General features: G+C 35.9%; 2 protein-coding genes across 3 annotated transcripts in view; one reads left to right on the plus strand and one right to left on the minus strand.

Moving 5' to 3' along the window:
* The first annotated feature begins 1,798 nt into the window (after positions 1–1,798).
* LOC128998412 (uncharacterized) lies at positions 1,799–12,879 on the plus strand. Its single transcript, XM_054424530.1, has 4 exons — positions 1,799–1,913; positions 6,887–7,032; positions 8,372–8,514; positions 9,871–12,879. The coding sequence occupies exons 2-4, from the start codon at positions 6,893–6,895 to the stop codon at positions 9,969–9,971; spliced, it is 384 nt and encodes a 127-aa protein (XP_054280505.1). The 5' UTR covers positions 1,799–1,913; positions 6,887–6,892; the 3' UTR covers positions 9,972–12,879.
* Positions 12,880–22,503: 9,624 nt separating this feature from the next.
* LOC128997767 (protein son of sevenless) overlaps positions 22,504–26,165 on the minus strand; it is a 71,940-nt gene continuing 68,278 nt past the window's right edge. For both annotated transcript variants that reach the window (XM_054423441.1, XM_054423443.1), the window contains one exon: positions 22,504–25,845. In XM_054423441.1, coding sequence (XP_054279416.1) covers positions 25,655–25,845 — 191 coding nt within the window. In that variant the 3' untranslated portion in view covers positions 22,504–25,654. The remainder of the gene's footprint in view (positions 25,846–26,165) is intronic.

Here is a 26,165-nt window from a genome sequence, read left to right on the forward strand (position 1 = left end):
AACCAAACCAACCAAACTAACTGATAATGAAATACACCCGCCGCAGCAATCCTGCCGACTAAGCGAATTTCCATTTGTCTTAATTGATTTTCAATTAAATATATTTTAATAACATTAGGTTTAACGAGTACCTAGGTTTGCTGCTACAAGGAAACTAATAAAGTGGGTTTTTTTGTAAAATATTGATAGCTTAGTACAAAATAAATAAATTTGATCAAAATACAAAATATACCCTATCCATAAACAATCAAACTACAACATTTTACAATATTCCCCATAAGAATAGCATGGGAATTTTAAATTTACAATTTTTTTAATTTTCTCCGTTACTATTAACCGAACAAAAATACTTTTATAAACTAAATTAATCGTTTTTTTAAGCTCTTTAAAAAGGTCTAAAGAGAAATTGGGAAATTTTGTGTTTTAAGGGTCAAAAGTGAGAAAAACCAATTTTTACCCCATAAAACCCCCCGTAAAGCCCCGTTCCCATGGTCCGATCATGCTGGTTCGCGAACTCATTCAAGTTTATCCCGCTTTACACCTTTAAACCAAATTTCATCAAAATCGGACAAAAATTACTCAAGTTATCGCGTTCACGGACGTATATATATATATATAAGTCTATATATATATATATATATACATATATAAAAATTTGAACGAATGGTGTTTTTGGCCTCTGGGGACATCAAAATGAAAAAGTAAATCGGTCCCGGGTCTAGGTCTTACCGTGCCACCTACGGTAATAGCTACTTCCCTATAGGGAAATTCGCTATACTTCCCTATAGGGAAATTCGCTAAAAATCGAATGAATGTTTACTAATCGAAAAAATAGTTCTGTTCATAAAATAAAATTATTAATTAATGCCCCAAATTCAATTTACATTTTTTTTAAATTATAAAATTAAACTATCATAACCTTACCAAACTTGCTGATAATGAAAAAATCGAATGAAGGTTTAGTTAGAAAAATAGTTCTGTTCATAAAATAAAACTATAAATGGCTTAAAGTTAATTTTATAGTGTTTTAATTATAAAATTAAACTGTCATAACCTAACCATAATAACCAAAATTGCTGATAATGAAAACATTTTAGACAAAACTTTTGTGCTACAAGCGGGATTCGAATCCGACACCTTCAGATTATCAGCCCGGCATGCTCTCCACTGACTGGACCACCGAGGCCGATGTCGTCCCCATCGATGTATACAGAGGCCCGTTCACACGGGGCGAGTTTACAAGCTACACGCCAGCGTGTAAGAAGCCGGCGAGTCGGCGAGTGCGCTTGTAGTCGTTCACACGATGCTTTTTCCACTCGCTCAGTAGCTGGCTTGAACCAAATCCTCCAACATCTTTGAGTAACAAGCGCACACGCACAAGCAACTGTGTTCACACTGGGCTACTTTACACGCCTACTCGCGCAAAAGCTGGCGAGTTGGCGTGTAAAGTAGCGGCACCGTCAACTTTTTCCAGAGCTTTTTTACAAGCAGCTTTTGAGCGAGTACGTCGTTCACACTGAGCTATTTTACTAGCTGCGTGTAAAAAAGCCAGCGTGTAGCTTGTAAACTCGCCCCGTGTGAACGGGGCTTTATAACTCCCTCGATGGTCGTCCCATCGTATCGTTTCGGTAATGGTGTTCCCACAGCCAATCAGAAGCATCCAAATGACACTGTTGGCAAAACTACTCCTGAACCTGAAATAAAAATACAGCGTCCAGCACGTCCAGTCACTCGAGCTCGAGCGAGTGTTCCAGTTCCAGCACGTTCCAGTCAAAACTTAAATAAATAAAATAAAAGAGTTGTTTTGTTGATCACAGTATCTACAGACTATTTTCTTACTTTTCTTATTATTTAGTTCTAGCCTTTTGCAGTATTAATCAAATTGTTAGTTGTTTCCATTTCGATTCTCAAAGGTAAATTTACTTCTCTATTTTCTATTTTGTAATTTAATTTGAGAGACTATTCATTCCCACTATAGCTTATTTAAGACTAGGCTAGGTTATGTTCACAATTCAGTCATGGGCCCTAACAACAGTATTTTTATGTTTTGAGTCATAACTTTCCAGGGCTGCTCAAATGACAACTAAAAATCCCATTCCTGCGTAATATATTAGTGACTAAGAATCTCTAGTTTATAACTGCAAATGCTCAATAACTAGTGTTAAGCATAATTAGGCTCTAGCTAGAGTTGTTAAGACGTTCTTCAATTCAATTCATTTATTTCCACAGTAACACCATTTTTACAAGAGGTACAGTAAGTAGTAGCTATCAAACTCAAATTATAACAACAAATAAAGGCTATTCTGAATTTAATTTAGGCTTAAATTAAATTCTTATAGGCCTAAATTATATTATTTTAAAACCAGATTATGTACTTAAGCTATTTTATACAATTTGATAGGCCTAAATCTGAAGTTGTTTTTTGGGACTACTGGTTAATATTAAGAAATAAATTAAACTTTTTTGTCATTAAAACTTGGGTAATTGTTATGTAGCCTATGGCTACAACGGTTAAGTATGTAGGGGAGAGCGGGGCTATACCGTACACATAAGGGAGATTCGTAGTTACATCGCAAATTACGAAGTAAAAGTAATGTAAACACAAGCAATATATAATTTAATTATTTGGCTACTGATATTGTCAGTGGTGGCGATAAGAACCCGCGGGTCCCCCCCCGCAAGTTTGTTCGCCGGGCCCCCCTCTCCCAATGATCTTTAAAAACATTTTCCCGTATTACAGCCTAAACTTGCAATTTTGCAATAAACTTTACAAGGCATCTCCCGAGTCGTCATTATCGTCTTCCATGATCGCGGCAAAATCATAAATACTTCCCGTAGTCATAAGTCATTGAAGAAACATTATCATAGTTTACCGTGATTGCAAATGCAACCAAACCTATGACATCATTAGATAACAGCAGCATCATCGTCTCCCGCGTTCACGGCCCAATCTGATATCACGGCCTAATATCGCCGCGCGGCCCGTCGGTGGTGACAGGTAAATCATTTTTCCGTAATCGCGGCTAAATCCTAGATATATCTCTTGCAAATTAAAAAACGTCATTATTGGCTTCCGCAATCGCGGCAAAATATTGAACATCTGCGGCCGCGGAGACATCGTCATCGTCACCCACGGAGAAATGTTCTCGTCAATATCCGCGATCGTGGCAAAAGCGTAGGCCTAATCTTTCAATTCCGTGAGCGTGATCCAGACGGATATAAAAGCTTTTACTTTTAATTGTGCATTATTGTATTGAATAGCCTACTGAGAAATCGAGCTTGATTTTCTTACTCTGCTCGGCTCGAAAATCGACATTATAGGCCTATTATAAAAATCAACCGTTTCCAAAACAACCCGATTTTGAACCGATCTGATTTGGCATGAGGCCATTAGGTAAGTAACATTTTTTACCTGATCGATGTAAACACATCTAAAGTGCAAAGTATCAAATCTAAAGGGCAGCCACCTAATAGTAAGACATGAAATGAAATGAAAATCCTTCTTTAGCATCAATGAAATAATGGAATTATTTATTAGCTAGTCCCCTAGCCACCTAGGTTAATTTGCCGATTTGGTCGTAACAAAATTGTTAAGTTTATTTGGTCGAATCAGCATAGAGGATCCTCTATGGTGTCACCCGCTGGGGGCTAGGAGGATTAACATTATTAATGTTTTATCTTCCTAGGCCAGAGGCCACATTGGTTATAAATACGGCCCTATTATTATGCAACCAATTTTGACTGCGCCTTTACACAATCCATGAGGACAGTTAATGCAACCCGCATGACTGATGACAATTCTTTTACTTAGGTTGGTAGATAAATTTATATCGATCGGTCAAGTAATAGTGTTAGTTTAGCTGTTGTAAACTACTTGAACTATAGGTTTGAACAAATTTTTTACCATAAAAACGTATTTTGATTATCATATAAATATTGTTATGATAGGGGACCCGTGTGGAATTTATGCTAATAAATCAATAAAAAATCATAAAAAAAAAAAAAACAGGAATACAGCCTGTCACACTATCGCGGGCCCGTGTGCCGGTAAAATTTACCGAAAATCCCGGTCAAGGCTCACGGGCCCCCCTAGCTTGCGCCCCTTGCACCGCGGACATGTAAAAATTGGTAATTAAAAAAAGTTAACTTAGTCTCGGGGGGTGGGGCTATTCCGTACAGTAGAAGGGGCTATACCGTACAGTTCAAAAATCATTGTTTAGGTTAGTAATATAATAGTAGGCTACTGCAACAAATTAATGTACAAACACTTTTTATTACTATGTAAAGGATATAGTTAAGAAACAGTGTATTACAATTTAAACATTTGAGAAGAAATTACATTTCAAAAATCAACCTTCATGAAAAACATAAATATTATGAAAAAGTTATAAAATTTCATCCCAAAATTAAAAGAAAGAAGAAAAAGTCCACAAATGTAGTTCTCTGCAGACTCTGCAGCACTGCAAGCTGAATGGACCCACCCTGAACATGAGTAGCACACTGTACCAGAGCTGTAGGCCTACGGTTTAGCCCCAATCTGTACCTCGGGGGAATTTATAAACATAAACTCAAATTCTATCACTTAACCAATCATCGCTAATAACCAAAAGAGAGCTTAAGGAATGTAGTTTAGTATAATCTCACAGTTAATAGACTTGTAACGGTAAAAATATTACGAGATCAGAAAGCGAGCGTTCAGATGATTTCAAATGTCCCGCGCAAGGTCATTAGTTCTCCGAGCGGCCACGTACTGCGCTAGCGTCGCGACCCCTATAAAAGCCGCGCAGGACACAGGACAGTGGGACTTGAGTGCTGGGCGAATAGCTAGCAACATCTCCCTGGTAGGGCGAGGGCGGAATAGCCCGGTAATAACCAGTGGTGGAATAACCCTGGAAGCGTCGAATACTAGGGTTGTGCTGAGGGCGGAATAGCTCTCGGACCCGCGGATATAACGAGACGATAGGTCGAGGGTGGAATAGCCCGGTAAATAAGCCAGTGGTGAAATAACCCTGGTAGCGTCGAATACTAGGTGTTAGGCTGAGGGCAGAATAGCTCTCGGATCCGCGCATATACATCGCGAAACCGTAGGTCGAGGGCGGAATAGCCCGGTAATTAGCCAGTGGTGAAATAACTCTGGTGTCGTCGAATAGTAGGTGTTAGGCCAGGGCGAAATAGCTCGTGGACCCACGACAATCGAATCGGTTAATTGTAAGTATAATTGGTTTTAATTCCAAAAGTGAAACACGGTATATCCATTAAGTAGAGGTTTTATTTTATTTTCGAAGTTAAGATTTTAGTTAATTACGACCAGTGTTTCACTCACGGAATTAACACCTAATTATTAATTTGTTTAAATTAGGGCCTAACCCGGGCAGTGATGAATGTGTCATTTACTGAAAGCTGATGCTTTAACGACCATATCTGAGCCCATATTTTAAAACTTAATACTATTATTATTACTACTAATCCTGGACTAACTCAATTAGATTAGCTATCCGAGGCCGACAGTACAATTTTGTCCCAGGACGAAATTGCACCTTCACAGACTACGATACAAGCTACTTCACTAACTTTTTATTTAGTAGGCCTACTGGACGAAAATTGGAAGCAAGTGAGTAGAAACATGTTTTTTTACTGAAACATTGAAACTACCACACATAGCAAAACGATGCAGATACTGTAAACTTGCGCAATCTGCTGCTAGATAGCAGCACTTGTCGGGATCACCTAGCTTGAATTCTAGGCCAAAAAAATGGGTCGGTTAAGCCTTGCTGTAGGGTTTAGTTCCGCTCTCCCCTTATTTTTATACAGTAGACTCCCTCTTATCCGGACTCCTCGGGACCGAGGCCAGTCCGGATAACGGGTTTTCCAGTTAAGCTGACGTCCCCAAAAACTCGTTAAAACGGATCGTTTACAGTGATATTCCACTTAAATTTAGGATGAGCATTGTATTTATTTAGACATGTGATCACTGGTCTCAAATCTTTCCCACGAGAACAGTCGTTTCAGTACCGCCCACTTCCTGCCGATCTAGTCCGGTTAAACCGATGTGCTGATAAAAATTGTCCGGTTAAAGAGATGTCATTTCCGTCGAGTGTAGTCCGGTTAAACCAATGTCCAGTTAAAAGGTGTCCGGATAAGAGGCAGTCTACTGTATGTGCTCTTGCCAGTTTTTGGTACGCTGAAACCGAAACTGCACATAACAGTTTCAAGAACATTGATAAAAAACATAAAATGCAACAGGAGTGGAAGTTGTACAGAATAAAGGTTGGTATTTCCTGTTGAAACACAACACAGTAAAACACAGTAGGCCTATCAATGTTTTGAATCATAACAGTTTCCAAGGTCCGTGAAGTTGGCGTACCCATATTAGCGTATCCACTTTTGTTCATACCAATCGTTAGTTCATCGTTAATTCTCGATAGTTCCCAAATTTTTTCGTTAGTTCTCAAAAAATAAAAAAGTTATAGCCGATAATAAGTGGGTACGCTAACTTCACACTTCCGGTTTCTAGTGCACACCGTTTTCTGATAAGAAATGTTTACATCTATATATCAATCAACCTCAGTTTCCATACAACTTCGATTAATAAGAGGGCTTCTTGCTATTACTTCCACTTGTAGAGGTGTGGCAGTTGCACGGTTTTGAATTAACTTATATGGAGATTATTGTACTAAAACGTATATTTATAGAGGTATACTTTTACGAGGGAAAATACCATAAGACTTTGATTTATAAGGTGTTTCTCATGAACTATTCGAGTCGTAGAGGTAAAATTAACATTGCAAGTTGCAATGGATAGAGAACACGATTGTTAGTATTATTGTGATGGTTAATTAAATCAGATATAACTTTATATCTTCTTACTGATTTGACGTTGTTATAGAGAAACATGAAGTGCCAAGGTGAAGATGGATCTATAGGTTCCTGCCCAGGACCCAATTATCCGGAGGACTACTCAATTTGTTGCTGGAACAGTACTACACTGCTATGTTGTCCTCCTATTTCACACATTGACTTAACACATCAAAGGTAGGCACATTATAGTGTAAATGATAGAACCTGTCTCCTGATTCTCGTCGTGGCACTGCAGCTCGTGGTCACATATGGCCTTATCTACTGTGTGTATTCGGTTAAAGCTCCTAAGCCCAAGACAAAATTTGTTAAGTTTAGAGATTTTAAGAATATGAATGAGGCACAGTTTATCCTAGACGTACAGCAAATACAATGGCACACCATTGAACATCTCGCCTCTATTGATTTAATGGTTTGAATAATGGTTGTAAACTTAATATTACAATAATTGATCTCCTTGATAATCACAAAACGTTTAACAAAAATACAGCCTTTGCCATGGATGACATGTGAAATTCGTTCTTTGATGGCCAGACGCAACTGTCTTTATCAAAGAGCAAGACGTTCCCGAGATCAAATTGAATTGGATGAATATCGCTGTCTAAATAATAGAGTCAAACAAATGTTGAGAAACTCAAAATTAAGATACATTCACTAGCTTTTTGGGAAAAATCAGTCATCGAGAGTTTTATGGCTCAATATAACAATTCTTGGGCTTGGAAAGCACACTGATACACAACCAGTTAATATATCTCTTAACAAATTAAATAGGTAGCCTACCTTTTTTTCTTCATACTAGTCAAAATATCAACAAACAAAAAGTTAATAACTATGTTAATGAGTTGGTTAACTCATTGGAACAAGGATTGGAACACCCAATGTTTTAATTCAAACCTGTTATACAATCTGATGTTTTAAAGGCTATTCGTACCAATTCGTACTGGATTCGTACCAATGCTGTAGGATCTGATGGTATACCAATACAATTCATCAAAGATATGCTTTTTGCCATTCTTCCAACTATTACTTCTTAGTTAAGATAGGTTCCTATCATGTGACTCGATGCACATGGAAAATGGTGTTGGGAGTGGACAAAGTGTATTGTATTGAGGCCATAAGTTGTTTTGTCATTAAATCCAACTTTTTCATTCTGTAACAATTATTACAAACAACATAAGAATTAATCAATAATGAAAAAAATTAAAATACTGTGACGTAGATATGGCGTAAAGTGATACCTACCCTCACTTAAAGCTCTCCATTTGCACTACCACTAAGCGAGGAGTGGCAGAGATTTAAGCTAGTATGAGAAGTTCACCAACTGAAATTATGCTAAAACCATCAGTAAGTACAATTAAGTGCATTTGACTAAAGCCTGGCGCTTAAGCATCAAGCTCAATAATTTTAAAATTATATTTAAATTTTTTTAAACTGTGCTAGCGCTAGCAAAGTTGTTTAGAATGTTGAATATCTTTCCTTACACATTGTTCAATATACCAGTTACAATTTTTTTCAGGAATGTAATGATTGCTGGAATCATAGTGATCTCTGCCTGTATCCTCTTTAGCATATTAATTATCATCTGCTGCTTCTGGTCTCGATGTCCGCTCTTCAAGATGTGCAGAGTGAATTACACCCACAGTGAAATTTTAGCATACAGTGAGTAATCATACAAAAAATCCTAAACTCATTTGTAAATGGACCTATAAATAAGTTTTACCTAACCCGCCATGTTAAACTTCCCTATCCCAAGCGTGATGTATATAACTTCGTTACTTCTCGAGTGATGTAAAGTTGAAAAAAACTCACTCGGTGATGTAATTAAACCCATTTAAATAACATTGAGTGCTTAACTTAAAAAATATACCTCTATGGAGCCAATACCGTTCAACGCTAGAAATCAGCTGTGCGCTTGAATTTTATTGTTATGTTTTGAAGAATTTTCCTAACCTAGCTTTTGTTTGTAAATGGACGTTACTGTTAAAAGATGAGTGAAATGGATAATGAAAAATATTGTTCGTAACCTCCTGTATATTGTCGGGTCAGGTAAAATCTTGTACGTTACACGTTACGCAATAGCGTGTTTACATCACTTCGGTAAATTATGCAACTCGCTTGCGCTCGTTGCACAACATTCACCTGCGTGATGTAAAAACGCTCTTACTACACTTGTAAGGTAAATAGCTATTACAACAGTGTTAGTAAATTTAAAACTGTTTTATAGACCTAATTTTTACCACTATCAGTAAAACCTTAAAAAATGAAAGCAAACTGTGATTAAAGACACAATAATACTTCTGCTTGGATATTGAAAATAATTGTGGGCAATATTGCCAAGTAGCACCCAGAGGCAGTCTGCCTGGATTTACAATACTTGTTGAGATTGTTATCCTTCAATTGACTTTTCATTATACTGTACTATAAACTGTGTACCGATGTTTGTTTGCTTTATTTGTTAGTATCTTGGGGTCTCTGGATAGCTAAGGCTAAGGAGAAATCATTTATGTATTTAAGAGCATTCTTAGTTCACTTGTATTCATCCTATTCTCCAAAAATCTATTTGGAATATTTATAAAGCGAGATTTTAACTGGACCCAGATGTCATTTGCCATTGGGTTATAAATAATGATGGTGGTGATAGGTAACCCGTGATTTAGGCATTCAGGTACAAAACACATTAAATTGGGACCAATATATTGATTCTTTCTAACTTCTTTCATTACTTCCACCTTTGATTCATAAATTTTTATACACTCTATTGATAATTGATGGCCTATATGTGTTATGTTCATTCTTTGTAACTTTATCACAATAAATTAATATACTTTTCTTGTCAAGTCTAATGATTTATTTTCAAAAAATAATACACTATATTCAAACACATCCTTATGGATCAGCTGAAGGTTAGTTTTTTTTTTGTTTTTTTACAGTTAAGGTAGGGTATTTTATTTGCTTGCAGGATAATAAGTAAATACATTTTAAGTTTTAACTTTTTTGCATTTTTATTTATTACAGCTAAAGAAGAAGAAGCCCTGCAAATGCCAGATGAAGCTACAGATGGATGTAAACACTATTCTCCTTGTCATGTGATCATCAAGCCTGTGCAGGATATTTAGATCATATTTTTCAAGTTTTCTAGGTAAGAATTTTCTAGTTTTTGGATTCAAAGTCATAAAAAAATTCTTTTAATTTGTTTGCTGGCCATATACCTGTTGAAACAGGACTTGTATTTTTAGTTTTAGACTTTTAAACAATAGAACAACATTTCATTACTTTATATCGTTGTTTAGGAAGATTTCATTTATAGCCTAACTTTAAAAAAGGTCATAAGATAAATATATAAAGATATTGTCTTGTTCTGAAATTGATCATATTAGTTGTATTTTCTTAGAGGACAACAATTGCCATTTAATGGGTTTTAACACTGTAATAAATTGCTCAGTTTAGTTATTTAGTTGTAGAAATCAAAATTCTTTTCCTTTGGCAAAAGGATTGTGATAGTCATTTATTTACCCAAGTCATTGATATTATTTTATTTTGTGATTATTTATTTGATCTTGTATGTTGTGTCGTATCCCTCCTACCTCTTAATGAGTCATTTAGATTTCACAATAGCATGTAGCTTCGGAGTTAGTAACACATGTTTTATTTTTCTTACCTGTATGTTACAATGTATTTATTAGTGTTCCTGATTAATTTGTTTTTATTTACAAGTAATCCATTTATTCTTGGTTAGTTTCCTAGTGATCTCAAGTTTTTACGTTCCTTTTGTACAGCATAGGTTAAATATCGATTAAGTTATTCAGTTAAGTTATTACAAGCAACAGAGTGTCATATTATCAAGGCTTTAATGTAAACTTGTTTATGTGTGCACAATTTTTATTTTTTTACTGTTTTCGTACTTAGCAATCAATCACATTAGAAGATACAGTATTTTTATAAAAGTATTTTTGCGATGTCATTCATTAGCGTGTATTTTTATAGCTTTTGTAAATTAGTCTTGTAACAAACATAAACAGTTTGGATTGTATCTTTATTGGTTGATAAGAATCTTCTAGCTTTTGTATAAAAACAAAAACAAATGTAAGATAATTATGTTGGGTACCTTTAACAAAAATGTGTCAATATATTTCTCCCCATGTCATACATTTCTTTTGATTTTTTAAAAATTATTTTGTATTTATTTGTATCCTATTTATAATTATCTATGAAGTACATCCAAGAATAATTTACATCCACAGTTATCACCTAAGATTGGGAATACATGAGTTATTCAGCAGTTTTGATTCAAGTAGAACCTCTATTAACTTTCACTCGGCGAGTTTCTGAGCGTGGACTCAACCAGTCTCTGTACAGAGAGACAGATTCTATGCTCAACTCAAGACGCACGATGGGACTTTCTAGAGGAAAAACTGTGATCGCACCCACATAGGGCTGTCCACAGGGCGGTGTACTCTCGCCCTTACTATGGGAACCTTGTGTCGGACGGTCTTTCATGTGTATCCACCAGCCAAGACATGTTTGTCCAGGGCTACGCAGATGATGTAGTCCTCATGGTACAAGGAAAATTCACAAACATTGTAGCTAAATGTCATGAATGTCAACCTACATCATGTTGGCATGGTGTCTCAGAGAGGGACTCAATATTATTAATCCCTTATTAATCCCCCTATTATCGTAGTCCCTTTCACCTGAAAAAAGAACTTGACTTCTCTTTCCAGGCTGAAAATTGCTACTACTCAGCTTATTATTATTATTTTATTATTATTATTATTTCTTTGTCATGAGAGCCGAAGCCCCCTGACTGCGTACCCGGTACCTATCCTTGAGGACATACCCGGGCCCCATGATGTAGGCCGAAGCTTACGCATCAACCTTTAGCACATCATGGGCGGATGACTTAAGGTCATCAGGCTCGCCGGCTGCCGAAGCAGACCCTTCGGAAAGAAGGTTGCCCCTCAATCCTAACCAGGGATTCCGGCTGCTTGTTTAAGCGTCACTCCACCTGGGTTCCACCAGGTACAAGCCCTAGAGGACCATAATGGAGCGCCCCGACGCATTTAGTGCAAGCAACACTCGGGACCTATCTAATCCCTGACAGGCAGAACCCGCCATCATAGCCAGAAGGAAGGGGACCGTCAGCACGCTGACGGGGGGAACCCCAACCTCCCATTTACACCACTACCCGATCGAGGCCTTACCCATTGCTGGGAAACCAGAGATAACCAGAGCGATAGATCCCCAGATACCCCTGGCGGGCTCGGACCCAGCACCCGATCTACTTCGTTTGCCCGTCAGACCCAACATCACTGCCAGGCCATCAGGGTTTCCCAAAAGGAGGCAGGTATAGAAGTGGGACCCACCCGGATGAACCTATCCACCAGAGGTGGCGACACCCTTGACTCAATTGAGGTTCCGGGAAAAACCCCCCACACTCAAGATAACCATACCGTCCGTGCTCAGAGACAGGGATTGGTTTGCATAAGTGCCTACAAACCGTTACCCTCACACTGCGGAAAGTTACGTTGCCCTTGAGTGTCCCCGTGAGCTACGGGTACTTGCCCGTTTTCACCTCCAGGAAAGGCTACTTCCAAAGTCGAGGATTTGCCACACTGAATGCTGGTCGCACACAACAAGCAGGCCGAAGCCCAAAGAACCACAGACACAGGTAGGTTAGAGAATATGATGCACTTCCATCTCTCCTAGAGCTAAACACCCCTCCATCCTGGATAAAGGAATGTCACTGGGACCCAATGCCCAGTCGTCCATGTCTGTGGCCTACTTGAAAATGGCGATACCAACACCGAGCAGTTACCTCCCCTTTGGGGGCTAGGTTTTTTCACCTCCCAGGACGAGGCTACTTCCAAAGTCGAGGATATGCCTCACAAAATGTCAGTCGAACACAACAGGTAGGACAGTGTCACAACCACAGTTACAGGTAGATGAGGAGAGGCGGAATTAATGGCGTCACTGAGAGCTAAACACCCCCCCACCCTGAATGGAGGGAATGTCACTGGAGGCTCCCCCTAAGGGGCTGGCGCTTACCAGTCGTCCATAACTGTGGTCTACCTGAAGTGCCGGGTCTGACACCAGGCAGTTACCTCCCCTCTGGGAGAGCTAGGGTCCGCGTGGTCTACTACTCAGCTGGGAGTGTCGAGTTCAGTCAAGTATTTAGGACTGACACTTGTCCCCAAGCTGACGTGGAACCACCTGAATAACGCCCTGTAGAAGGCCAAATGGGTGCTCATGACGTCCAGAAGATTTTAGTCTAAAGCAGCCAGGTGATGAACTACACGCTAACATTGGCCAAAAGCTCTTGCACCTGATCAAGGACATGGGTATAGGCTTACCTAGTAAGTGGCAAGTGGGGCATACACAATAAGCTTCGGTTGAATACAACTGTAACTCTCGGGACCGAGGGCGTGTCGGTTAAGGGAATGGATGGATAATCGAAATCCCGTTAAAAAAATGTACAGTAAATAGATTTAAAATGTTATATATGTTTTCCGAAATTCCTCAACTGCTCTTGCATTTTCATATGAAATTGAACTTTCAATTAAGCTTCTTCTGTACTAACACTTTTTCTAACCATCGTCACTTTTCAGTTCATCTAAGGGATGTTATGGAGCGCTGTCCATAATCAGTTGTGCTTCCTGTGGCAACTTCAACTTGGCTAGATGAGCTCTAACTTGTGGTACAAACAGGCCCGTTTTTTACCCTGCCAGCGCCCTAGGCACCACTCATATTAGTGCCCCTTTGCAATATATATGACAGAGTATCCACCAACTGGGAAAACCGGGAACTATGCGGGAGTTTTTTGAACCAGGAACTTTACGTGAATTTTTTATTTCTACCATGAGTTTTCAATTTACCGTGATTGCACATGACAACAGTGACGTTGCCGTGACCGCGGGAAACAATACTATGTCTACACACGGTCACGAGGGATGATCAGAATTTTCCGTGATCGCAGAATACGATGATGATATCTACAGAGCCGCAAGGGATGATCAGAATATTGCTTTGATCATGGAAGACGATGATAATGTCCACAGGACCGTGGGAAACATCAAGAATTTTGCCGTGATCGCTGAAGACGACGATGATCTCCACACAACTGCGGAACATGATTAAAATTTTGCCCCAACCACGGGAGACGCTTACGGTGTCTTCACGACCGCGGGAGACGATTACAATGTCTTAACTACTGCGGAAGATGATTACGATGCCTACAGGACCGCGGGAGATAGAATAATGATATCTACACGGCCGCGAAGGATGATCAGAGTTTTGCCTCATTCACGGAAGAGAATGATCTCCACGTGTCCGTGGGAGATATTTTTTTGCCGCAATCGTGGGAGGCGATTGCTATGTCCAAACGACCGTGGGAGAAGATATAATGATGTCTTTACAGGTCGAGGGTTGGTACGAATTTTAATGCCATTGCGCAAGACGAGGGTAATGTCCTCACGACCACGAGAAAAGATCAAAGATTTGCCTCATTCGCGGTAGACGATGATAATCTCTAGATAATCGGGTGGACCGATGCTTCAAGGTGTAGAAATTGCTTTGGCAAACAAGTCAAACAAACAAACCCAACAAGCGAAAATCTCCTCATGACCGTGGCATATGTTCATTTATTGCCTCGATCATGGAAGACGATAATTATGTCTATACGACCCGACCGCCTAAAATAGACGATTACGATGTCTACACGGCCGCGAGCATGCAATTACAACCACCAATTTTTTTTATTTTCAAAATTTTTGGCACCCCCCAAAATAGCCTATTGCCTCGCGCCCTAGGCACGTGCCTATTCGGTAAATCGGCCCTGGGTATAGTTTTCGGTAACACTTTGTGAAACCATTCCGCAAAAATGGATTGGTCCATCCAAGTGTTTTTCATGGATAATAATTCACAGGTAGAGCATTCAAATTAAATTTTTGAATGCACGAGGTTCTTTTTTCTTTTCTAATCACTGCTAAGGGTAGCCTATGATTGCCAGTTGCATCCGCCCAGACCATTGCAATGATGCGATCTTTCTGGACTTTAAAGCCTGGCGCTGTCTTTTCCAAAAATGATGCCAGTGTCTTTTGCGGCAAAGCTTTCCAGTTGTGTCCAGTTTCGTCGCAGTCGTACACTTGTTCTCTTACAAGTTTAAGAGCAGTAATTTGTGTCTGAAACTCTCCTTTGAGGTCATCTATGACCGAGCTGTCCGAACTAAGTTTCTCGCCACTTATGTCCAGCTGTCGAATGCCGTTACAAAACTTAAAACTTATCAAGCAATTCCAAGGTATGTATCTCAGACAGTCACGTTCAATCACAATTGCGCATATACTTTCTGTCATGCTGTACGTGTCACTTACGACTAGTGATGTGTCAAAACCGAATCCCAAATCTCAAAACCATCAAAACTTAAAAAAAGTTCCGGTTTCGAGATTCGATCACCAAGTTTCGAGATTCAAAAGTTTCGAAATTGAAGATTTTGTCAGTTTTATTTTTGAAACTGCTGACATTTTTTGTGCCATTCCAAACAAGCTGGTAGCAACAGAGCAAACATTACCATTAACAGTAATGAAACAAGTACATTTTATCTTGAACTTCAAAAGGTATCTTAAATACTTTAACTGATACAATTCGGTTCACATCAATATTTACTAAACACAAAGAAATGTGGACCACTAAAAGTTCTAATTGATCTAATATTCATGTTTATGTTGGTGTTAGAAGTTTAATTTATTTGTTTTTGTTTATGAAAAATTATGTTGTATTGGGTTTTAAGATTATCAGTCACATTCACATATTTATGTTATGTCACGGTCAGGAGTCGATCTCTTTCAGTTTTGATTGCATACTTAATACTTTATGATTATGTGTATTTTTTGTAACCTTGACCTTTGTAACCAGCTAAGTAAAAAATTTTTGCGTTTAGGTTTTGAGATTCGAGATTCGGGATTCGATTTTTAAAGTTTCGGTTCCGGTTTTGAGATTCGAAATTTCTGGTTTTGACCGTCACTACTTACGACACATTAAGTACTCTAGTAGGGTGACGGATAACAGAGAGTGACGGTTGTTTGAGGTTCTACTGTATTAAAAAACTAGAATAGCAAACTGTGTAGTTATAGTAATAACGGGGATGTAAAATTTATTAGACAATAGCTGCAACCTCACAAGGCTTCAAAAATTGTGTGGTGAGTCGGTGGCTCAGTCGGTAGCGTCACGGACTTCGGGCCCAAGGCAGTAGTGTCGTGGGTTCGGATCCTGGTCACTGCCACTAACTTTTATCAGTACAGTTCACCTTTGTACTGTACCGGCTCACCCCTTGCTTTGCTGGATACGTTCCACGCACAGATCTGTAGTCTATGTGGATGGGCAAATGCAAGGTTAAAAGAGGCCGCTAACCTTTTAAAAAAAAAGAAAAAAGTTTAAAAACTTATTAGTACTCTACTCTAGCACAATTATTTATCTCCCTGAAATTTATAATGTTTTATATTAACCCAACCGAAACATACTTTAAAAGTGCAAAAAACATTCTATCGTTCATACTAATAACTTGAACCTATACCTCATAAGGTTGCTATGAGGTATAGGTACCTATTTATCTGTACCTTATACCTATACCCTTAATTGTACTTAAACCTTAAGTCTATACACCTTAAATCATTTTGGAAATGTGAATTTTTTAATGTAGTATCTGTTGGTGTAAATTATTATTTAAGTAATGAGCAAAAGAATGTATGATATACATGGACCATTTTATTCTTTTTAAGCACAAATATTAATTAACTGAGCTAATCAAATCTCTGTTAATTTCAACAATCCTACACATCGACAGCTGAACATGCATGCTAGATTTTTGTGGGATTTATTTACTAATGTTTGTAACACATTCCTCTATATACCTGTATGTATAGCTCAGTGTTTGCCAACAGTTGTTAGTGTAGCTCCATTTGGCATTGGTGTCTTCAACACCTGCAAAGTATGGGCTTTCTTTTAAGTGCATTGATGTTTAAAATTTCTATACATAATTTCATGTTATTTTTTCATGGATATGAAGAGCTAGGTGTAACTATTAAGGGAATACCTTGTAATTGATTCTGTTGTGTCATTTTTCTGTACAAGTGTAAGCCTAAGCATTGATTTAAGTTATTTATGCGTTAGGTATACATCTCAAACTTATTATAGAAATTGTGCCATGAACGTTTCCAAATTGTTTACCCAAAATTTACTATCAATGAAGTTTATGAACATTCATTTGCCTTTGGTAAAAAATCTTATTGGTCAAAGCAGATTTAGTTTCGCTATTGCCTTTACTTGGTTTTAGAGCATATTAAGTGCATTCCTGATGGATCTCATAGTTTTCAATATAAGTAGCAAATTTCTGTCTGTGTGGCATTTATGTAATGTAGTATTTTTGTTTCTTGCACAGTTCACTTTATGCAGTTTATGTAATATTGTTTATTAATAAAAAGCAAACAACTGAAACAAAAGTTTATTTTTCTTATTACTGGACCATTTCTTTTATTTTTCCATAGTTTCGCCCAACCCCGAACATAAGCACAGTACTTACCAGCCCCCAATAATGCACATACTAGGCCTAAGTCTGCAAAGCAGATATTTTTTTAGATTTTTTATTTGAGGTAATTTACTTTCTCCGACTATACATAATATATTGAGAAAGAATTGTTTTCGTCAAAATTTTAAAGAATGAGTTTTTGGTGGAAATAGTCCATACGTCGGGGAGTGAGCTGGTCTAGTGGTAGAGTATGGGACTTCGGAGCTCGAGGTCCCGGGTTTGAATCCTGCTAATCACTAATGGATTTTATTCATGTGATAAGGCCGCAACCCTCTAGGCCTCTAGGACTACTGTAGCCTGAAGCACAGAAAACATACTACTATAACCCAAAATGCCAACCGCATGGTAAAAAGCGTTAAGTACTCGGAGAGAGCTTTGCCTGTCAATTCGTAAGCAGTGCCACCAGCGTTGCTATGCACTGAGCAAACTCCCTCAAACTTCCTCTTTTATAAATATAGAAGATATAGATATAGATCTATATAGGTATATACATATATATAAATTTGAACCAATAGTGTTTTTAGCCTCTGGAGACATCAAAATGAAAAAGTAAATCGGTCCCAAGCCCAGTCTTACTGTGCCACTTATGGTAATAGCTACTTCATAGGGAAATTCCCTAAATCCATCAGGACCTGGATTTTTCTTTTTGTACTGGGATTGTAAGGCAAAAACCAATTCTTCAGATCAAAAAGAATCAACAGAGCCAATAAAAAAAATCTCTTGCTGTCTGGAATAAACAGTGGTAGTAATGGTTTATTTCAGAGTTGATTCTTTTGATTGTGACGCACAGTCCAATTGGAAACAAGACATCTTTTCTTAGGTAGACCAAGATTACCTTAAAAGTACACTACTGTATAAGCTTCCTCAAGAGAAATTTGACTTTCGGCCCATTCAAAAGTCGTTAAACCTTTTGTGTGTTATGAGAGATTGGATTTAACCTAGCCTGTGTTGTATAGTGTTTGAAAGACTAATTATTTATATGATTTATAGTAGATTAACTGTAGGGAAAAATAATGTGAAACTCGAGTGCAAAGTGCCTTTGCACACTAGTTACATAAATAACTATTTTACAACGAACCTTATCATAAAAGTTAAATACAAGAAAATGAAATCAACTTAATCTGGAGCATTGCTGCAACGGAGGGTTATTGATCTGTGTTTGCATTTTCCACAGATCCCATGTTAGAAAGTATTAATAGTATAAAACAAGAGAGGTACAACAAAGGCACTGAGTAAATAGTTTCTAGAATTAGAAAGAGGAGCATTTATTATCAAACAATAATTTTATAACAGTTTAAAGTTAAAACTATTTTATTGACTTAAGGAAAAAAATTAATACATTTACCCTAACCTCAAATCCTTGGTCTAAGAACACATAATGTTCAGTTTCAGTTGTAAAATATAATTTTGTGGGTTGTACAACCAAACACCTAAAACATTTAACATTCATAAACCAGTGCAAGAGAAATCCTGTGCATCAGACGTTGATAGTTACAAATGGTTTACAACAAAATTAAAAGTTGCACATTGTCATTTGTAAAGCAAATACTGTTTATAATTATTAAACAACATTCTCTTTAGATGTTCAAAAGTATGAATAACTGGAAAAGGCTAGCATTAAGAAGTATAACTGAATTTGCTTTCTTGTTCATTGAAATAATTTTATATATATACAAGGGTGTGATGGTATTGAATAATTCCAACAAACCGACTTGGAAATAATTACTTACCGATTAATTGTATCACTGAACTCAATATAAATTATAATTTTACTAAAATATAGGTTTACAAAAATTAAATGCAACCAAACTGCAAAGACATTGAGATCTACTACATACAACAATTAGTATTTATTACAGTATCACGGACATACAAAAGAATATTAAAGCTATATTTGACAAGCCTTCTCTTGGTAAGGAGGAGGATAAACGGTACCTCTACACGGAACTTAACTCGACCTTATCATAGTAATCAATCAATTATATATAGTAAGACCCGTAAGACCAGATTAAACCTACATAAAACTGCAAATATACTACAATAAGTATCCAACAATTATATTTCTATCATAGCCAATAACAAAGCACAGAACCACTATAATTATACACCTTATAATTACATACGATAACAACGTCAATAAGTGAATTTAACGTGTGGAATATACACAGTAAAGTCAAATTTTGAACTCACCTGCTTACTCATTAATCAATGGATAGTTTGGAGTGTTCCATTTTAACTGAAGTTGTCTAATAGACTATTATGATAACCAAGGGGGGGGGGGTCAGTATTTTAGTATTGAAAGGCTAATAGTAAACAATATTTGTTAATTGTGAGAAAAACAAATTTAACAGATTTCTTGTATTAATAAAATTAATGGATTTTATTATGTAATGCTAATTATTTTTCATATACCTTATATTTTAAATACTTTTAAACCCAGCTGGAAATAAAATGGTAAATGTGTTTTCTGTGAATAATTAGTTAATTTGTAAAAAAAAATGAGATATAGGGTGCTTTGTTCCCTAGTAAAACATTTAGCATGCTCTACGAATATTAATTAGTGATCGTCTAAGTAACAAAAGAATTTTGTTTTTTCAATTGTACCTATGAATGATGATATCTAGTACCCAGTAAACATTCACTAATAGGGTTTTAAAGTCTTCTGGATTAGATGAAATAGTATTCTATTCATAAGAAGAAAGACAGAGTTATTCCCATACTCTTATGACTGCACATAATTATCACATTCCGAGTGATAGGGTAGAGCAGGTTTAAAGAAAATATGAATGCTTCAAATTACCATTTACTGGGGTCATTGTCTGAAAGCACAGCCTGCAACAGCTAGGTAGCAGTTGTCAGAAGTAGTGGTAATCAACCTAATACGAGGCACGTCGATGTCAGAGACCAAATAATCAACCCACTTATCAAAATAAATACAACCAAAGAATCACATCACCGACAAAACCTTGGTACGATTTTAAAGAAATCTAGGCCTGCATAACGACAATTTAATCACATCGCGATGGCACAAATTTGAAATTGATTAGGGTTACATGTTACATTCCATGTAGCCAGTGACAATCGTGTGCTGCTAAGCAGCATGTAAACTGTGTAGCTTACAGTGATGACTGTATTCCTGACTAAGTTGGATAACATTTTTATAAACTGCTGTCTGGATTTAGCAAAGTACATAGTAATGAGTATTTACTGTATTAAAATAAAACCGTCATCATTTCTTTTCAGATTTTACATCTAGATATTATTCAAAATATAAGTTTAGTAAATTAATTCTTTAAATTTGTTCAATCTTAGAACTAATGCTTTGATGGATCACCTTTTAAATTATCTTATTTTTATTTATAAACCTCTAGTGTAACTTTCTAGTTCTTATTTTTATCTGGTTTTAACCTTCATAATCCTAACTAAGTGCAACCTAAATATAACAAATCCTAAGGGACCAAAGCAACAATTTGTTATGTATATTATTTTGTTCACAATGAGGTATGTTTGAGGTTTGGTGGTCTGAAAATCCACTTCATGAAGGTTCACAGAACAGCTGGGAAATTGAACACTGTTATCTGAATGTTGAATTTTCCTCAAGCAGTATTTTGTCCTGGCACTGCTTCAACCATTTTTAAATAAATACAAACTGATCTATTTTTTATGCACTTCTGCTCACACTTTTTTGCTCTTTCTGTTTCAAAATAGTGGCTGAAGTGCCAAGTGTTATTAATGTTTTTTGTTAGATTATTTTCAACAAACATGTAATCCTACGTAATTAATCATTTTGCATTTATACTCCACACTTACGGTACACCGCGACCTTTTGCTTTTGTCGCCCATTGTCACTAGCAAACTCCCACCGATTACGCAAGACAATAGTATCAGATTGCTAAATCACATACCAGATCACATAAGAAGCATGCAGGATGATAGAGGTTTCAAAGTGAAATTGAAAGAATTTTTTATAAAGATTCATTCGATGACTTTTTTAGCTTTAGAACGGATAATAGATCTTAAAATTCAGAAAACAGCAACCTGGAGTAGTGTGATAAATAATGTCCTAGCAATCATGTTGATTGTAGCCTACTTATTCATGTTTATTGTTTGACACTATTCATGTAAATTACAAATATGAATAAAGATCTTTTGATTTGAACTACATAAACAATACTGACCAATGCCAGAGCCCTATGATTAATAATCTTTAATGTTGAGACTTTGCTGTGCTTTACTCTTGTTATTTTGGGGTGCAGTTGTAGAAAAGTGTTCATACAGAGCAAATTTGCTATGTAGAGGTTCTAGCCAGCAGAAATTCACTAAATGGAGGCTTATTGATTTTTGCTGGGATTTTGCAAAATGTATTACCGTACTTCGAGTTTGTGAGTTCAGTTGATTCAGAAGGATATACAGAGATAAACCTTGCATTGAATCTTATGGGGCTAGGGGACTTAAACACATTTGTTATATTGAAGTTGCACCGTATTATGATTTGTTTGTGCTTACACTTCTGATGAATTGAAGTTGACTCAGAATTATAAAATGAAGATGATGTGCAATCATTTACTTAGCGTAATCTTTACATTGAAACTGATCCTGATACGCAACACCCCATGTCGCAAAGATGAATAGGTCTGAACATTGAGAGGGTAAATGTACTTTGTAGTTGACATAGTTTATTTCTATAATAATCCTACAGCATTTACAGAATTTTAAACAGCACAGGGGGGGAAAAACTTGTAGCTGTACCAAATACTCCAATTTAAATCAATCTAAAGGTATAAGTTGAAATAAATTTTCAAGTAAAGATTTTTTTTAATTCAAGGAATGTAAAATATAAAAAATTGTATTAGTGTCATTGTCATACAACAACATAAAAACAGTTTTATTTGTAACCATCATATTTTAATTAAGGACATTTTTGCTGTAAGATTTGACTCCATTCAATGTATTCATGTAAATAAAAAAAATGAATAAAGATGATTTGAATTAATTAATGTTTATACCGGTTTTGAATTATAAATAACTACACTTAAACAAATAAGAATGGAATGAAAGAAAAAAAACCATGCTACAAAATAAGCTATATTTGACAAAATCATAACAGGAAAATTATAATATCCATCATAATTGTACTTTTGTCCACAACTATACTCATAATAATAAGCTAATTGTTCTTGAGCATTGTCCTGCAATTGTAACTCGGAAAAAAATAACAACAAAGAATTTGACAAGTTTTGGTCAAGTAAGAAATAAAATAAGCACACATTTGTAACTTTATTCTTTGTGATTTAAAAGTTAATAATGAATGAATTGAAATAGGACTTAATAGTCCAATGGAACTTCAACAATTAGCCAACAATTAGGGTTATGTTGATCTAACATAATTGTTAGAACTGCTTTTGTTTGTCCTTTAAATTTGAAAACCTTGGTTATGTACTTTTAAAAATAATAAACATTATTAAAGGCACCACACCATTATTGGAAAAATGAAAATATATAATACGCATTTTTATAATATAAAGGTTTACGATTTTTCATAATGTGAAAACCAAATTAATACGACAAAGTATAGTGGTAGTGTAAAATCTGTGTTATGTGCTCTATTTATAAAACCAAGAAAGATCAAAAATTGATAAACGCATCACTTAAAATGTAAAATAACGAATTTAAGGAAGCATAAAAAAAACATAATGCTATTTACTGGAATGTTCAACTTGTGTTTAATTGTTTTTACAAAATAAAATGGAAGTCTTTATCATCATATATTTCTGCTGATTACAGATGCGGCTACACTGGATATCTATCAAGAAGAATTTTTAATAGAGAAATAACTTCATGTAGCCAAACCTCTAACATCAAGAGTTTACACACAACTCTATAAATCATAACAAAAACCATAATAAGACAAATAACTATAACACAAACAATACAAGTGTATTTTGAATTCTTAATGAAACAAATAATTGCTTAATAACCGCACCTAAAATGGCTTATTTTAATATAAAAAATAACAGTAAATCGAACAGGTATCAAACAGTGTGATTGCTATAACATAATATGGTGGCACTTTGGACTTGGAAGTTACTAATAAAATTTTATAATACAAAAAATACATACACCATGTGACCAGCACACCCAATTATTTTATTTATGCTTCAAGCACAATTCAGTATACACTGTCACAGTACTGCTGAACAAGGAGTGTTTTATAAAATTGTAATCAACAATATTCATGTTGCCAAAGCTATTTTTTACAGTTAAGTTCATTAGATGAACAATCCCATTCAAACATTGATACAACATTAAATCAAGACGTCAATGTGTCAAAAAAGTTACCACTATTGAGTATAAGTCAACAACAGTTACTAATAATAAAGGAAAGAACCAAATTTGGTTGGAAAAGTAATAGAAGACAGGAATAGTCACAAGATTTGTACACATAATTGTAACATATTTATCAAATAATCATACTACAATGGTAGTTACCTATTTTCTATGCCTTACATTTTGAAATTTTATCACCATCATGTTTTTAAACTGTATATTAAAGGCTAGGAGCCTACCAAAATAAATAGTAGAAAAAATAACAATAAAAAAGTATAAGATCTACACATTTATCTGGCCCCAAGAGCAGCAATAAGATACACTATTACTGTACATATAATATATTTACACATGATACATATCAGCCAGATATTTACAAAACATTACATTGAATGTACAGTAATATTTACATTGCAAAAACACCCGCGGTTTTATATTAATAAGATTGGAGGCGATGCAATTTTAAAGTTCATCAAATGAACATTATTTTGGTACAACGATATTTTGTGTATGATAAAGCAAAGTTTGATGGTATCTTCTAATTATTTATGTGTCTGTCTTGTCAATAAAAATGGTAATATCTCCAAAAACAGATAAAACCAGGCTTAACTTTGCAATAGTATCAAAGGAATAGTTTGGCGTAAAAAATTATGTATGCGATTGATAAATACTAGAGCAGTATACTTGATATCTTATTACAGTTCAATTCTAGTGAAAACAAAGTAGTTGCGCTTTCAGTGTCACAGCAATTGTTTTTTTTTTATACACATTATGTAGACAAATTCTCTAGATTACTACAAAATAATCCAGAAAATGATAAAATAGGTTTAATTACACATTTTAGTGACAACATAGGAAAACAATTGTGTTATAATAAATTAAAATAATATCAAGCCAAATTGGTGCAGAATTTTAAGAAAGGGTCCAATCTTATTAATGTAAACCAAGCATATTATAAAAACCATAACTATGTACATTGGATAGTTTATTCTCACTTGACTCTAAGGTAACAATCAGTTTGACATGCTGATTTCAATAGATTGTGAAGAGCAGAAGAGCAGTGACAACTAGTAAAAACATTTAACACCACATGTAAAGCCTGTGGTTTGAATTGAGTTCACTGTCAGACAACCACATTACTAATTTTAAAAGGGGAAAGTAGCGACTAAATTTACATAGTCACAGTAGAAATATTTTTTGTTCATAGGTCCTTAAACTAGTTATGAAACTAACATCCAACCCATACTGGTACTGTCGGCTGAGAAACTATAGACAGGCAACTGGGCACAGCCCAGAGCAGAGAAACACTATTATTGAACAAACGCTTTTGAAGCTTATCAATAAAATTCAAATATATATGTTTCTCAAATGAAATTACAGATCATATCGTCATAGTGAAAGCTTTTGCACCCGTTAAGTTTGTGTTTGTATCCACATTAAAACTTAAAGAGAGGTCTTCTCCAAGTATAATGTAGCTAATAAGGGAGTAACATTTTCTTCATATCATTGTTAAATTAACCATAAAATGTTAATGTCGAATTTATAAAAAGGTTTTTATTATTTGAAAAACAATCATGCCAGAAAAGATAGCGAATTAAGAATTATAATTAAATGAAAGTGGAATGGTTCATCACACAAGTATTTTCCACCAGAAAAATACATGTAATAACAAGCTTTGCTAACATTTTTTCAATTATCCGATATAAATTAAAGCTTAAGTTTGTACGTAAATCTCAGAGTTGAACACTTACTAGACAGTCAATTCAGGGTTATAAGCCGTTCAGCGAATGGCAACACGAACGAGGTTACATCGTCTGGGGTTAATATGACTAGCTCACTTAACAATCTACTCCAATATGACTAGAATATTATCTTACAACACCTGTCAGTGAACATTTATGTCTGATTGGTATTGAACTGAAACATAACGTTTGATTTGAAGGGTTTTGGAGGTAGTTTAGGAGTAGAAGACTCCGGTCGGAGAGCTGGAGGGCCAGTCAGTCTGGCTGTGAGATTGGTACCAGCTGGTAAAGTGTTGTGGCGAGCCATTGCCACCGGAGCACTGTTGGACGCTTGATGAGAAACCACTACAACAAATATGACCAACAATAACTACAAACTGACAGTGGAACATTATTTTCCATTGGCGATTACTGTGAAAGTGCCTAAATTTCAACAACAACCGAGATATGCTGTTTTTACTTAATAGAAAAAATATCAAGCAAGGCAGAGTAAAAGACTTGACAATTTCAAGGCTGTGTAAAAGAGGAATGGTAAAATACAGAGTTTGTAGCACAAGTTTTAAGTTTAGTCAGCTATACTTCTATCTGATTAATGTTATCAATAAATGAGGAAAAAGTTTAACTTGGCACATAAGTACCCATTTTAATCAATGATAAAAAAGAAG

This window comes from Macrosteles quadrilineatus, unplaced genomic scaffold, assembly GCF_028750875.1.
Source record: "Macrosteles quadrilineatus isolate MER2022 unplaced genomic scaffold, UCM_ALF_1.0 Scaffold_7__1_contigs__length_78375512, whole genome shotgun sequence".
Taxonomy (NCBI): Eukaryota; Metazoa; Arthropoda; class Insecta; order Hemiptera; family Cicadellidae; genus Macrosteles; species Macrosteles quadrilineatus.